The 12,960-nt window shown below is 38.5% G+C and overlaps 1 protein-coding gene across 1 annotated transcript in view; it reads left to right on the top strand.

The window, feature by feature from the left end:
• The first annotated feature begins 753 nt into the window (after positions 1 to 753).
• COL9A1 (collagen type IX alpha 1 chain) overlaps positions 754 to 12,960 on the top strand; it is a 64,023-nt gene continuing 51,816 nt past the window's right edge. Inside the window, exons 1-5 of the mRNA XM_085056555.1 lie at positions 754 to 767; positions 1,071 to 1,144; positions 2,545 to 2,622; positions 2,763 to 2,895; positions 9,521 to 9,917. Coding sequence (XP_084912681.1) covers positions 754 to 767; positions 1,071 to 1,144; positions 2,545 to 2,622; positions 2,763 to 2,895; positions 9,521 to 9,917 — 696 coding nt within the window. The remainder of the gene's footprint in view (positions 768 to 1,070; positions 1,145 to 2,544; positions 2,623 to 2,762; positions 2,896 to 9,520; positions 9,918 to 12,960) is intronic.

Consider the following 12,960-nt stretch of genomic DNA (forward strand, 5'->3'; position numbering starts at 1 on the left):
TCTCTTTTTACATCCATGTGAACAAATATGAGTAAATGTCTTTGTGTGTCCAAGCATGTGTAATAGTCTTTGGAAAGGCAGTGCTTTATCAATGAAAACAAAACAGGAGTAACCTATAAGTTAGTGTGTAATGCCTTGAGGTTAGAATCTAAGCGATGAAAACCATTTTACGTAATCTGTTTTATTCAGAAAAACCAACTGGGACCTCACCAGACAGGCTTCTCCTGAGGCCACCTGATGAGTAAATCATTGAGAAATGGAAATGCCTTCTTTATAGGACACGGATTCCCTTCTTCAGAGAGCTTTTATTCTTGACACTGTAACAGAGCCACCAGCTTCCTCAAACCTTCTGGTACATGTAATTCATTGCTCTGCCTGGCTGAACAGCAGACCCCACCATTCAGAGACTGGGATTGCTGAACTCACATTTCCTAATCTCCCTGCCCTTATGCTGGTGAAAGAAGCAGCTTTTATTTGCTCTCTTGGCTTCTTTATATTCAGCTGGCTCCAGAGATCCGCCCTCAGAGCCCACCAGGACACACATGTCTGCCCAGCCTCCACCTCCTTCCCCTGGCAAGATTAAAACCAGCCCAGCAGCCTGCAACTCCCTGTCTGCTGGGTCCTGGTGGGGCAGGAGCAGCTGTCTGCACCCACTGCTGTACTCCTCTGTCGGACTAATGAGAGGGAAGCAGGCAGTGTGACAATATACACTGCGTATTCACATGAGAGAAGTGAAGAAATCCAGCAGTGAAGATGAAAAGCCACTGGTAAGAGAACAACTGGGATTTAGAGACATCTGTAAATAAGAGATTAGAACAGTGAAAGCTGTCCTTGACAGCATTACATGAAGGGACTACCAATAGAAAGAACTTTATTGACGTCCTTCATTATAAGGAAAAATAAAAGGTTGTCGTGTAAAGAAATTGTCTTGTCAAAGAAATTGTCTTGTCAAATCTGTTAGTAAATTCTTGTTTTTTATATTTTTAATATTCATGGCTTGGGGGAGAAATTTAGTAACAAAATCTGTCAGAAACTTTAGATTCATACTGCAGTTTTCTTTCTATTTACAGGAAAATTACAGCTTTCTCTTACCTGTGTAGTTTTCTGTGGTCTTTCATCTCAGCCACCATCCAGCACCAATCAAGTAAGGAGACAGATTTTATTTACATTTGATCTTTGTGTAATTTTGAATGTCAAAAGAATTACTCTCTGTTTATGCAAAACTAAAATCCTCTGTAACTAGCCATCACACAAAGGGAGAACTATGTGCATTTATTGATGGATGGATGGATGGATGGATGGATGGATGGATAGAAGGATGCATACGAAAAAGAGGGGAAAAAGCAAGAGCTGTGTGTTCTGCTTTAAATTTGCTATTAGATGTATTTTTAGAGCAAGTATTAAAACTTGGATATAGGTGATAGATACAAGACACAAACCTTCCCCTGTCTCGCAGTGCTTCTAGTTAGACATTCTTCTGCTACATGTGGCAATAAACTGGTTCTACTTTATTTGCTGGGCATAAAATGTAAATGGCTGGATGTCAGCCATCAAAGAATTTCTCATCAAAGAATATAGAATGAGGCCTTTTCTGAGGTGTAACATGTCAACCTGAATGTTCTCTTTAAGCCTATGTTGTCACAAGGAAACCCACATTTAGGGTTGAGCCTTTGCAGCACACAAGAAGCTCTCTGTAGGTTAGAAATGTTTCTCCTTCCAAATTCCACTCTTCATTCTTCCCTATCCACACTCCACTAACATTTTCAAAATTGTCTTGGTACTGGACTTGTACATGGTTCTTAAACTGTTCAGATAAATGCTTATTTTTGCTTCTTCCTTCCTTAAGTCTGGGAATCTTGTAGGTCTTATGGTCCTTACAAGGTTTTTTGACAAATAATATTTTGAAAAATTGGACTTTTAAATTTAGCTTCCTCAAACAAATTTCTTCTATGCTCTTGTTGGCGTAAACAGAAAAGATTTCTAAGTTCTTCTTGTCCCCACCCTACATTTCATGGAGGTTCATTTTCTGATCAAATTTGGCACAGAGGAAAGTGGGAAAACTTGGAATACTGGAGAGCATGGAAAAGGTGCCAACAGATTCTCAACAGCTTCTTTAGTTGGCATGAAGTTTGTTTAAGTTTCCCTGGGACTAGGGAGACTGTTGATTTAGGTAACTGGCCTTTTTTTTTTAAAGTTTGCTTGAACCGCCAAAAGTTCCAACCCAAAACCTCCTTACACAGCATGCCTTCTTAAGTTACTACTATTTCTCAACAGCTCTGCAAGAGAAGAATTACTGTAACACTCTCATTTGAAGGCTTGAAAAGAAATCAAGTAGTATATCAAGTTGCCATTTTTAATTTGGAGCTCTCTAGAAATAGATTATTATTTTCTTAGCACTCTTACTTTACTGAATACAGTTTAAATTATATACCTCTAATTATTGTTATTTATTCATAATAATCTTACAGTTGCTTAACCTGATTTTCTAAGGTGATCTGAGGCAATGTGCAGGCACATGGTTAGTGAATTCACTTTTTTTTGCAGGACTACCAGTTATTCTGGGTGCCAGTCACAGAATTGATATCTGCCCAACAATCAGGATTGGCCAAGATGACTTACCAGGCAAGTAGCACCCTGACTTTTTCAGGAAAAAAATGCTGTTCAAAAAATTTATCAGGTTATATTCAGCTCTGTGACAGCACAATTCTCTAATTAAATTAAAATGAAAATTACATTATGGACATGTACATTTTTTCTTGTAGGCTTTGACCTGATTTCTCAGTTCCAAATAGAAAAAGCTGCTTCCCAAGGAATTATCGAGAGAGTAGTGGGCTCTACTTCTCTACAAGTGGCTTATAAATTGGGACCCAATGTAGACTTCAGGATACCAACCAGGTAATGCCTTCCTTGTTTGGCTTTAAAACATAGATATTTCACAATCTTATTGTTTGAGGGGTAGATCCTCCCACCAGCTAGATCACCTATTTTGAAAAGCTTTTGCAAGGGGAAGGAGGAATTCAGCTATTTTTCTTTCATTGCCACCATCATGACCAGACTGATTCTGTAACAGCAATTTCAGGGACTTCCACTTTCCTCTAACCAATGATATTGCTCAGAGTCCCTCAAGATTTATGATACTAAGGGATTTACCTCTAGAAAGTAATGTCAGAAGTTGTTGATAGCTTGAAAAGAAATAGGGAAGCAAAGAAAATGTAACAGGAGGAGAGGGAAGGAAGTTTTCTCATAACATTGAGACAAAGATATCTTTGTGATTATGTGAGGATTGCAGAGATAAGGTAGGATCTCTGCATCACTCATTCTGTGGTGAGGTTTCTATTGTTGTGTGTTTGTCTTAGGTAACAGGTACATGAATGCTTCTGGCTGATTTATGGTCACTTAATCTATAAAAGTTGAAAATTATTATTTAGCATGTCACAGTGAATTTGTGAAAGAAGCCAGGATTTAGGAATCTAATTGTGTTTGTGCTTTACAGGCCAGACTTGCTGCTGGTAAAGGAATAGAGACAGTACAGCAGGGTAGAGAAGTCTTTGCCAAATTTAGGCAAGTCTGGATTCTGTTCCAGCACCTTATGTAATTAAGAATGCCTTAACTTAGCAATTTACCGGCAAGACCATTAACTGGACTACTGTTTCAGCTAGGAATAATTGGATTGCAAAGTGTTTCTGTCTTACTCCACCTATCACTGACAGCTTCTCTTGCTGCAGTCCTTCCTGGCTTTTACATTCATACTCACCAGGTTAAGCTAGTTTAGAGCTTAAGTGTTTGGTTACATTGGGCTCATGACTACTTTCAGTCCCAGACAATAATCAGGGCTGCTAGTGCATTAATGTGACTCCAAACACAGACAGCAAATGGGATCATCACTTCACTACAAGCTGGAGATACTTAGATAAAAGCAGCAATATTTTCACTTTTAGTAGAGTTTACACTTATTGCTATAGATGGCTCTAGTGAAATATGTGCTTGATATACACAAGTTATCCCTGAACAAGCTTGTATCAGCTGCCTTACTACAGCATCTGAGCTCACTCCTGCCATTGGGGTCAGCTCAGATGCTGTAGTAAGGCAGCTGATACAAGTTTGTTATATAGCAGGGAATAGATTAAGGTTTGAGTCCCAGTCGTGCTCTAGTGCATCAGTCTGCTGCTCCTCCGCCACCGAGCCCGAGCTCGCTGCTCTGCTCCAGTGATTTTACAGCGCGGCCCTCTCGGTGGGAGGGATGGGGAGGGAAGAGGAGGGAGAGGAGGGATGGGGAGGGAAGAGGAGGGAGAGGAGGGATGGGGAGGGAAGAGGAGGGCGGGCAGAGGAGCCCGGCCCGCCCTGGGGAGCTCCCGGAGCTGTCCGCGCCCGCGGTGCTGAAGCTGCTGTGGCCGAGACTCACACTCAGGGATCACCCTCCGGCCCCTGCCTCCGGGGCTGTGTGCTCCTGCTACATCGAGAGCGGGGGAGGAAAACATAGGGCGAATTTGGCAAAAATGGCCAGCACGGCTTTCCTGATATAGCCCATGTACCATAGGAGCATTGCGGAGGGACCCTCATCAAACACCTTGGCAACAGGCAAATAAATTTTCAGTCTAACGTGATGATTGCACTAAGGCAGAGGAGCCCATTTTACAGTGCCTATGTGGTATGGAAATGAGAGCTCAATTTGATGTGCATGGCTCAGCATATTGATCCAGTCTTTGCTGGAGCAATAGCTTGTGCCTTGGAAAACTCACAGAGCTTCCTTAAATTGCTGCTGAATTGTAGCTTGGTCTTTTTGCTGCTCAGCATGCTTGCCCAGTATATCCCAGGATGACCAGAAATGATTGCATACAAGTCATAGCTTAGCTTCTCCCATCATCGAATTAAATTCCCATTGGCCAGTGCTTCTTCTAGTGTAAAATCTGCTGAAGGATCAATACAGTGTTCTCTGCGTAATAATGGTGGGGAATAAGTTTGTGTGGAACTGTCATGACACATGGCTATTTTCTCTACACATGGTGAAACTCATCATTTTTCAATTTAATCTATGTACATGTGGTAGGTGCCCACCAGATAGTAAGTAAAGAATTATTTGGAAAATAATTGTCTTTATTTTTAAAAGAAAACTTTAAAAAGTATATAAGCCCAAAGAAATATGTTCATGATACATTTTTTAATACGTGTTAAAAGGTCTAGTTATCTTTGTGCATTGGACAGACTCTTAAACCTTTGACTTTATAGAACACACACACAAAATAAAGAGGAAGTTAATAAAGTTTTATCAGTAAACTTGGAACATCCTGAGAATTTCAAAGGCTGATTTTCTGGCTTTTTTTTCCTCTGGGAACAATGCTTCTCTGTGAATTAATGCTCCTTAAGAGCATATCCTTGAAGGCCTGGCTTTTCTGCATTCAGCCACCAAAGTTCTTCAGATGCTTTTCCTTTTACGTTGTGAGTAAACTACCCTACATAGATATTGATGATGACACCGAAATAGAAAAGACAAAATGCATCTAAGAAGCTAATTAGGTCATAAGAGAATTAATTAGCTCAGAACTGGAAGTTCTTGAAGAATAAAGATCAGCTGAAGGTAATGACTCCTAACAAATGGCTTCTGGTTAATGACTTAGGACAGATGCTTTTAAAAGAGCTGAGCTAAGTTTTATTGTTATTGCTTGTTCAATTGCTGCCAGATAGTGCCTGCCAGGTCAGCTGTGATTCTAGGCAGCTTCAGGAGGTGCAGACATGAGTGTCTCCAGACTGAGCAAAAGAGCCCTGTGTTATCATGAGAATCATGAGAATGGCCACAGCAACTTCCACAGCTGCCTCCAGTGCATTGTGCTAATTTTTCTAAAATCTTAATTTAGCAAGGAATAAGTTAACTCGGTGAGCAATGGAGCTCAACTAAGAATTTAACCCAAAGAAACAAATTTAATAAACTTAATAAAATAAGCAGTTACTCTGTAGAATTTTAATAGGTACATAGTTAACCTTTTAACATACTCTTCTGCTCTTGAATTAATCCTGAGGTCAGGAGGATGGGTCAGGGCTTTCCTCACCATAGCCAGATGACTTATCTTGGTTGTATTGAAGCCTGGGTAAGACTTAGCTTTGAAATCTCAAAGAAGTCTTCCTGGTAAGTATTCAAGCTATGTGATCAGTAAGAGCTTCAGGTATTTATGAAAAAGATTAAAAGAAACAGTAGTGTTTCAAAAGTCTCCCTAGATGAACTACAAACATTTCAAACTTCCTACCCTTCTATACTTAAAAAATTTAGGCAAATATTTAAATATCTGTTAAAAAAATTGACCTAACCTTGTACTCATAAAACAGTTAAAGCAGTTAATAGCAGTATGAGTACACGATGAAAGCAGGACTGGAATTCTTTCTAACAAAATTAACTTTAAAAACCAAATTAAATAAAAAGCTCTGGTGGCTTATATCCCTAACAATTTTAAGTGGATAAGAAAAGACTCAGTAATAAATCTGGGTTTTTGTCTTGAAATATTCTTCCACATTAATTATTTCTTTGCTCATTTACCTGAATCTAAATTTATAATGGTCTGATTCCCTTCCATAAATCAGTGGAACTGGAAACAACTATGTTAAAAATAATTTACAGAAATATTTTGAGCACTTATACAGCTATCAGATGTTCAATAAGGTTACAGAGTCCATCACTCTTCACTTGGCAGTGAGATGGAGGAATAACTTATCTACAATTGTTTATTTAAATATCATGCTAAATTTGCCATGGTTTCCAAATATTTAGCATTTTAACTTGCTGATTTTGGAAGGGTTTTGCCTATATAAGGATTACAGGCTTTGGAAAGAACTGAAATGCACTGAAAGTTCTGAAATGCACTGAAACCACTAAAGGATCATTACTGTTGGAGTAACTGAGATGAGCATCTGTCTTTGCTTTACTTGTCGAGCTCTATGTATAAATCTTACACAGGAACACTCCCCTGTAGAGTACCTTTGTAGTGATGGGTCATGCTCCACTGTGTTGAGTCATGTTACTGATACTGAGCCTTTACTCTAAAGGCAGCAGTTCTTCTGATTTGTTATTAATATTTTTTAAAAATGTAAATACTTATCCTTGTTTCTGCACTAGATTTTATCTTTAGTGTTTGACATACATTTCTTATATTTTAGTTTTCTCTTAACAATGTCATAAGCTTTTACAATATTTCTCTTTGTATATCTCTTGAAAAAGTGAACATATTTCTTTCTTATTTTAATGTCTGAAAAAAGAAAGAGAACCCAAATAATATCTTGAAAAGTACTAACTCTATAGCACAATATGATGCAAAGGATTGATTTGCCAATCTGGAACAATCTTCTAATCAAAAAGTATGTGTACATAGTAGGGTTTTTTTGTTTCTTTTGTTGTTTTGGTTTTTTTGACAGTGTAGTTGTGTCAACTGAGATGGGATGAGAACGTGTACAATAGTTTAACCAGTACTGCCATGACAGCAAAAGTTAGCAGTGCAGAGAAAGTCTGAAAACCTCTTCACAGAGGATCTGGAATTAGTACTGCTTCTTTTAGGCTCAGTGTATTAGATCCCCTGGAATCACTGAACTTAACAGAGAATGTTGAATGTCCCACGGGGCTATTTAAAGATTACCTAACAATACCACCTTCAGTGTGGTAGTAGAAAAACCAGCTCTTGTGCAAGAACAAATGGGATTCAGCAACTGAAGGGATAAATGACCCACCTGAACTAAGATTTTAGCAGTAGAAGAGATTGAAATACTTTTAAAAGAGATATTATAAAGGAAGGCCACAAAGGGTCATAAAAGATGCTCTGAAGTGGATCAGAAGCTTAGTAGGAGTGAAGATATGTCTGGTTAGGGAGAGGAAGTATCTTTCTGGAGCAGAAAAGAATGTACAAGCTTGTTGTGTAGGCAAGAAACCTAAGACAAGGAGGGATAGGAGACAGTAAACACTGCAAAGTGCTCACAACAGAAGGCAAGGTACAATATCCACACATTGACATTGACATTTGAGATGGCTAGATACAAACTGAAAATAAATGATAACAGAACACAACGAGTTAGATAAAATCCTATCCAACAAAACCAGCTGGGGCAGACTACTTCATCCTCAGTCAAAAGTGACACAATTCAGAGCAAAGAACAGACAGATTAAAGATACTCTCAAGGAACTCCCTCTTCCAACTTTGTATAGTTCCACACCTTGTATAATGAGCTAATTTTTCAGCTAAACATTCTCCTTCCTTACACATGAGCTCCCAGGGGTATGTAAAAACTCGAGGGGAAAAGGAGAAACACCAGCAGTGCAGGTACTTTATTCCTAAGGTGAAGCTGCTGCTGCCGCTGCCAGGCTTGCCCTGTCCTCACTGAAATCTGCTGAGGCTGTGCCGCTGCCTGCTGGAACATAGCTGCACTACAGCTTGGAATACTACAAACTAGGGAGATTGCTTCTGGAAGTACTCTCTTTCTAAATCAGTAGCCATCATGCATACAGACTAAGAGCTAATTTATTCCATTATTCTGCTTTTTCTCCCCACCATAGCCTAAATCCAGAGATTCACTAATACTGTCTAAATAGCTGCTGGGATAGGATTGATCTGCCACTCAAAAATCATCTTTGTTCAAAATGTCTACTTGTTTGAGAAGTTATTCAAATGAAAGCTGGAACAAAATAGCTCTACATATCTTCATGCTTAAGAAATTAATTCAAACTTAAATGTGGGTAGATGGCAAATAATGTATTGATGTCAGCTGGACATGACACGAGAGTTTCGTGAACTGAAAAATACAGAAAGACCCATTTCCTAAATATTTTACTGGATTCAGTGATATATTTGAGATAAAAAATGGTATTACTCTTTTGCAGTGACACAGGCAGTGCTACCTCTGTTTCCAAATCTCACCTTATAGGAATTGTAAAAATACGAGATGCTTTATATGTGGCAAATCTATCCCCTGCTACTTGTAGTCTTGTCATTGAATGTCACAGGACATAATGCACTTCCAGTATGGGTTCTCATCATGCATATATTTGTCAGTGAGTGATTTGTTGAATGATTTCTGCTGAAGTGACAGCAATACCTTAACAAAAGGGTTATTGGCAGGCTGAACAAGAAAATGCATTCACAAAAGACATTCTTATGCCTTCAAAACTAAATCAGATCTGCACTATCTCTCCAGTCAATTAGAAAGGCATGCAATGTTGACTGATTTTATCAGACTAATAGTGGGAAATAGGAAAATTGTAGGATATACTTTCTAAATCTGAACTAGGATTTTGTTGTTGCTCCATCCATTACTCTTAGAAAGGGTTTTCATAAAAATTGTAAAACATTGGAAAAACCGACATTTCTGAACCAATTCATTTTGCTGTTAATAACACCTTGTTTTAGGACTCAGTTTGGAGAAAAGCATTGATACAAGAATGGCTGAAATATGGTTCCACTGAGTAATGGTTTATCATTACTCTGTGGTGATATGTGGAGGTTTTCAGAGCAAATATACAACAAACGTACTGTGTTTTAATCCTACACAGTGCCATATATTCCAATGGATTGCCTGATGAATATTCCTTTCTAACCACTTTTCGGATGACTGGAGCCACACTTCAGAAATACTGGACTATTTGGCAGATTCAGGATTCTTCAGGAAAAGAACAAGTTGGAGTGAATCTCAATGGTCAAATTAAAAGTGTTGAGTTTTCCTATAAAGGAGCTGATGGAAGACACCATACAGCATCATTTTTGCATTTGCCTTTTTTGTTTGACTCCCAATGGCACAAGCTTATGATAATCGTGGAAGCAAACAGTGTCACACTTTTTATTGACTGTATTAAAATAGAATCCTTAAACATAAAACCAAAAGGGAAAATCAACACTGATGGCTTTGCTGTGCTTGGAAAACTTAAAAATAATCCTCAAATTTCAGTTCCGGTAAGTTTCAAAATCTTTTATTTCTGCAAGAAATTTTTTACATTAAATGTGGGGTTTTGTTTGGTGGAGTGCATGTTTAAATTATTTGTGAAAGCATAAATGGCAGAAAATAACAACTTATTGGCAGGTAAGTACTAGCTGTGCTTTTTAAATTTTGCACATTTGTATTTATACCTTGTAAATTAGGACATGAACCAGGTTAAGTCTAAGTTTCAATAATGAAAATTCGTAGACATCCAGACATTCAGAATTGTTACAACAATTTTGAAATAAAAGAGTGAAGTGAGGCATAATTTTAAACTATATCTCACACTCTTTGCAAAAAACTGTGGACACAGGTTAACCAGTGTTGTGTAAACTTGAAAGGGAAAATATTGCTACAAAAGAAACATCGCATGTTTCATAACCTCTGTATGTTTAGTTACTGTATTGCACTGGATTGAAACCAGTTTTACTTGTGAATCCTGGAGAAAACTACCCCATGTGTCTGAAGGGGTCTACCTTGCATGTACTAATAGATGTGGATTAGAAAATTTCAATAGCTGAAAAACTACACTAATTCTGTCGAAAACAAGAGTTAGTCTTTGAAAATGTCATTCAAAAATAATCAGCTGGAGCTGATAATGTGACAAATTAGCATATTAAAATTTAGCATGTGTATCTTAGCTTATGTATCTTGCTAATTGCTCTGAGGGATACTGACAGATGAATGGATAGCTGAGATGATGAAAACACGTTACGCATATTCTATGCATGTTACTAGGATGAAAAAATTCTATGCCAATATTGTTTTCCTCTTTGGGAAGATACTTAGATTAAATGTTGAGAAAGCTGCAGGTTTTAATGCAATAATTTTATAGCACCTGCTACACAGTGCTAGAGCAAACTGTGTTTTGCAGGGACTTGCTCTTTTCAGCAAAGTATACAAATGAGGAACATTGATCACCCAGGGCTTTTCAGGCATCTGGTAGGGAAAAGTGTCTGGCATTAAGTTCTGTCTTGCCCATGTTTAAGGCTGTACATCATTAGGCACCGGTGCAGAGCTACATTAACTGCAGGGCAGCCTCCTTTAAGGATGAAAGAACAAAATGGAATTAAAGAATTTTTACAGTTCACCATTTGTCATGCAAAATCTTTGTAAATTTAGCATGTTACTGGAAGATTCAGTCATATGAAGTGTATTTTATGAAAAAAGTAAGATCTTCCCATGAAGTAGGCCTTCAAACATGAGTATGATAAACACTTATTGACAAAATAATAATGAAGCACTGGAACAGATTGTCAGGGAAGACAGAAAGTAAGCTGGACATTATATTCTTAAACTGAGATTGGATGTCTAATAATATACTTTATTTTAGACAGAACTCACTTAGGACTCCCTAGATTGAACTGCATGGCCTGTGCTGTGGAGCCCAAAATGACAATGGTAGTGGTTCAACCTGATATTACAGGATTATATAATTGCCTTAGCTCCTGTGATTTCAGAGGCATTACCATGGTTTTCTCACAATAGACACTAAACACTTTGCTAGAAGCAACTCTTGGTCATTATTTAATTGACATTTAGTGCTGCTAACTAGCTCAGGCAAGCTACATGACTTGTAGCTTGCTTGTCAATATTTGCTTAACAGGGATTAATTTACACCATAGAACAGATTGTGTCTGTGTACTGCAAAAAGTCACATCTTGGTTTTTTTTCACCCTGTGAAATCTCACATTCAGAAGGCTGAACCCTTGCTATGGAAAGTCAAATAACACCAGAAATGGCTGTGCTGTTCAAAGGCTTTGAAACAAGGTGCAAGGAAAATGAAGCTCAAAAAACCTATTATAGACATGTAGAAAAATGGATAAAACATGTTTCAAATAGCTCTAGAATGAGATTTAAATATATGTAGCTTATTCTTGGTCACTTAGCAAATGTACAGTTGATAGCAGACCTCTCTTAGAAGAAACATAGATATCCTTGACAAAACATTGTAGAAAATCTCCACATGAAAAATTGCTTAGCTGATTTGCACTTCCCTGGGAGGGATGAGCAATTCTTGAATCATCACCAAGCCAACATAGCCCAGTGGGATACAGGGAGTCAGTTCTCCCAGAAGAGACCTACAACTGTGCTCTGAGGGTCACAGTTTTTCTTAAAGCCTATGGTACTGCTAAATGCATCCCTGTGACTGATTTTATACCAAAAATACTACCCTACGTGTTTAGGTCTCATTTGCATCTCACTTAACTTTCACCTCTCTCACCTAAAGCACTAATAGGACAACTGAGTTATGTGGTTGGTGTCAAGATGTTTGAAGCTGTGGGCATTTGCAGGAATTTCTGCAGAAATTAAGAGAACAAAACAGTGAACAGAGAGACACAGTAAGTTGCATCTGTGCTAAGAAATTAAGATGAAACAAATCCTTTAGGAAATCTGTAAAAAATGTGTCAGGAATATTGAACTATGGGTCTTAAACATCTGTTGTAGTTTAACAGCAACTAAGCCCCACACAGCCACTTGCTCACTCTGCCCCATGGTGGGATGACAATTGAAAGAGTAAAAGTAAGGAAACTTGTGGATTGAGATAAAGACAATTTCATAGGTAAAGCTAACACCATGCACACAAAAAAAGCAAAACACTGCTTCCCAGTGGTAGGCAGGTGTTCAGCCATCTCCAGGAAATCAGGGCTTCACCACAATTAATAGTGACTTGGGAAGACAAACAACATCAGTTAGAACTCCCCACTGGCCTTTCCTTCTTCTCCCAGCTTTATATTCTGAGCATGATGCCATATGGTCTGGGATATCCCTTTGGTCAGTTGGGGTCACCTGGCCTGGCTGTGTCCTCTCTTGAGTCTTTGTGCATCCCCAGCCCAACCTTGGTGGTGGGGTGGGGTGAGGAGCAGAAAAGGCCTTGTGTCTGTCCAAGCACTGCTCAGAAATAATGAAATCATCCCTGTGCTATCAACCCTGCTCCCAGCACAAATCCAAAACCAGATATTGTGAAGAAAATTAACTCCATCCCAGCCAAAAATAGCATAACACCTATAGGCTTAA

The sequence above is a fragment of the Lichenostomus cassidix genome, chromosome 3 (assembly GCF_008360975.1).
Source record: "Lichenostomus cassidix isolate B80296 chromosome 3, HeHo_3.0, whole genome shotgun sequence".
NCBI lineage: Eukaryota > Metazoa > Chordata > Aves > Passeriformes > Meliphagidae > Lichenostomus > Lichenostomus cassidix.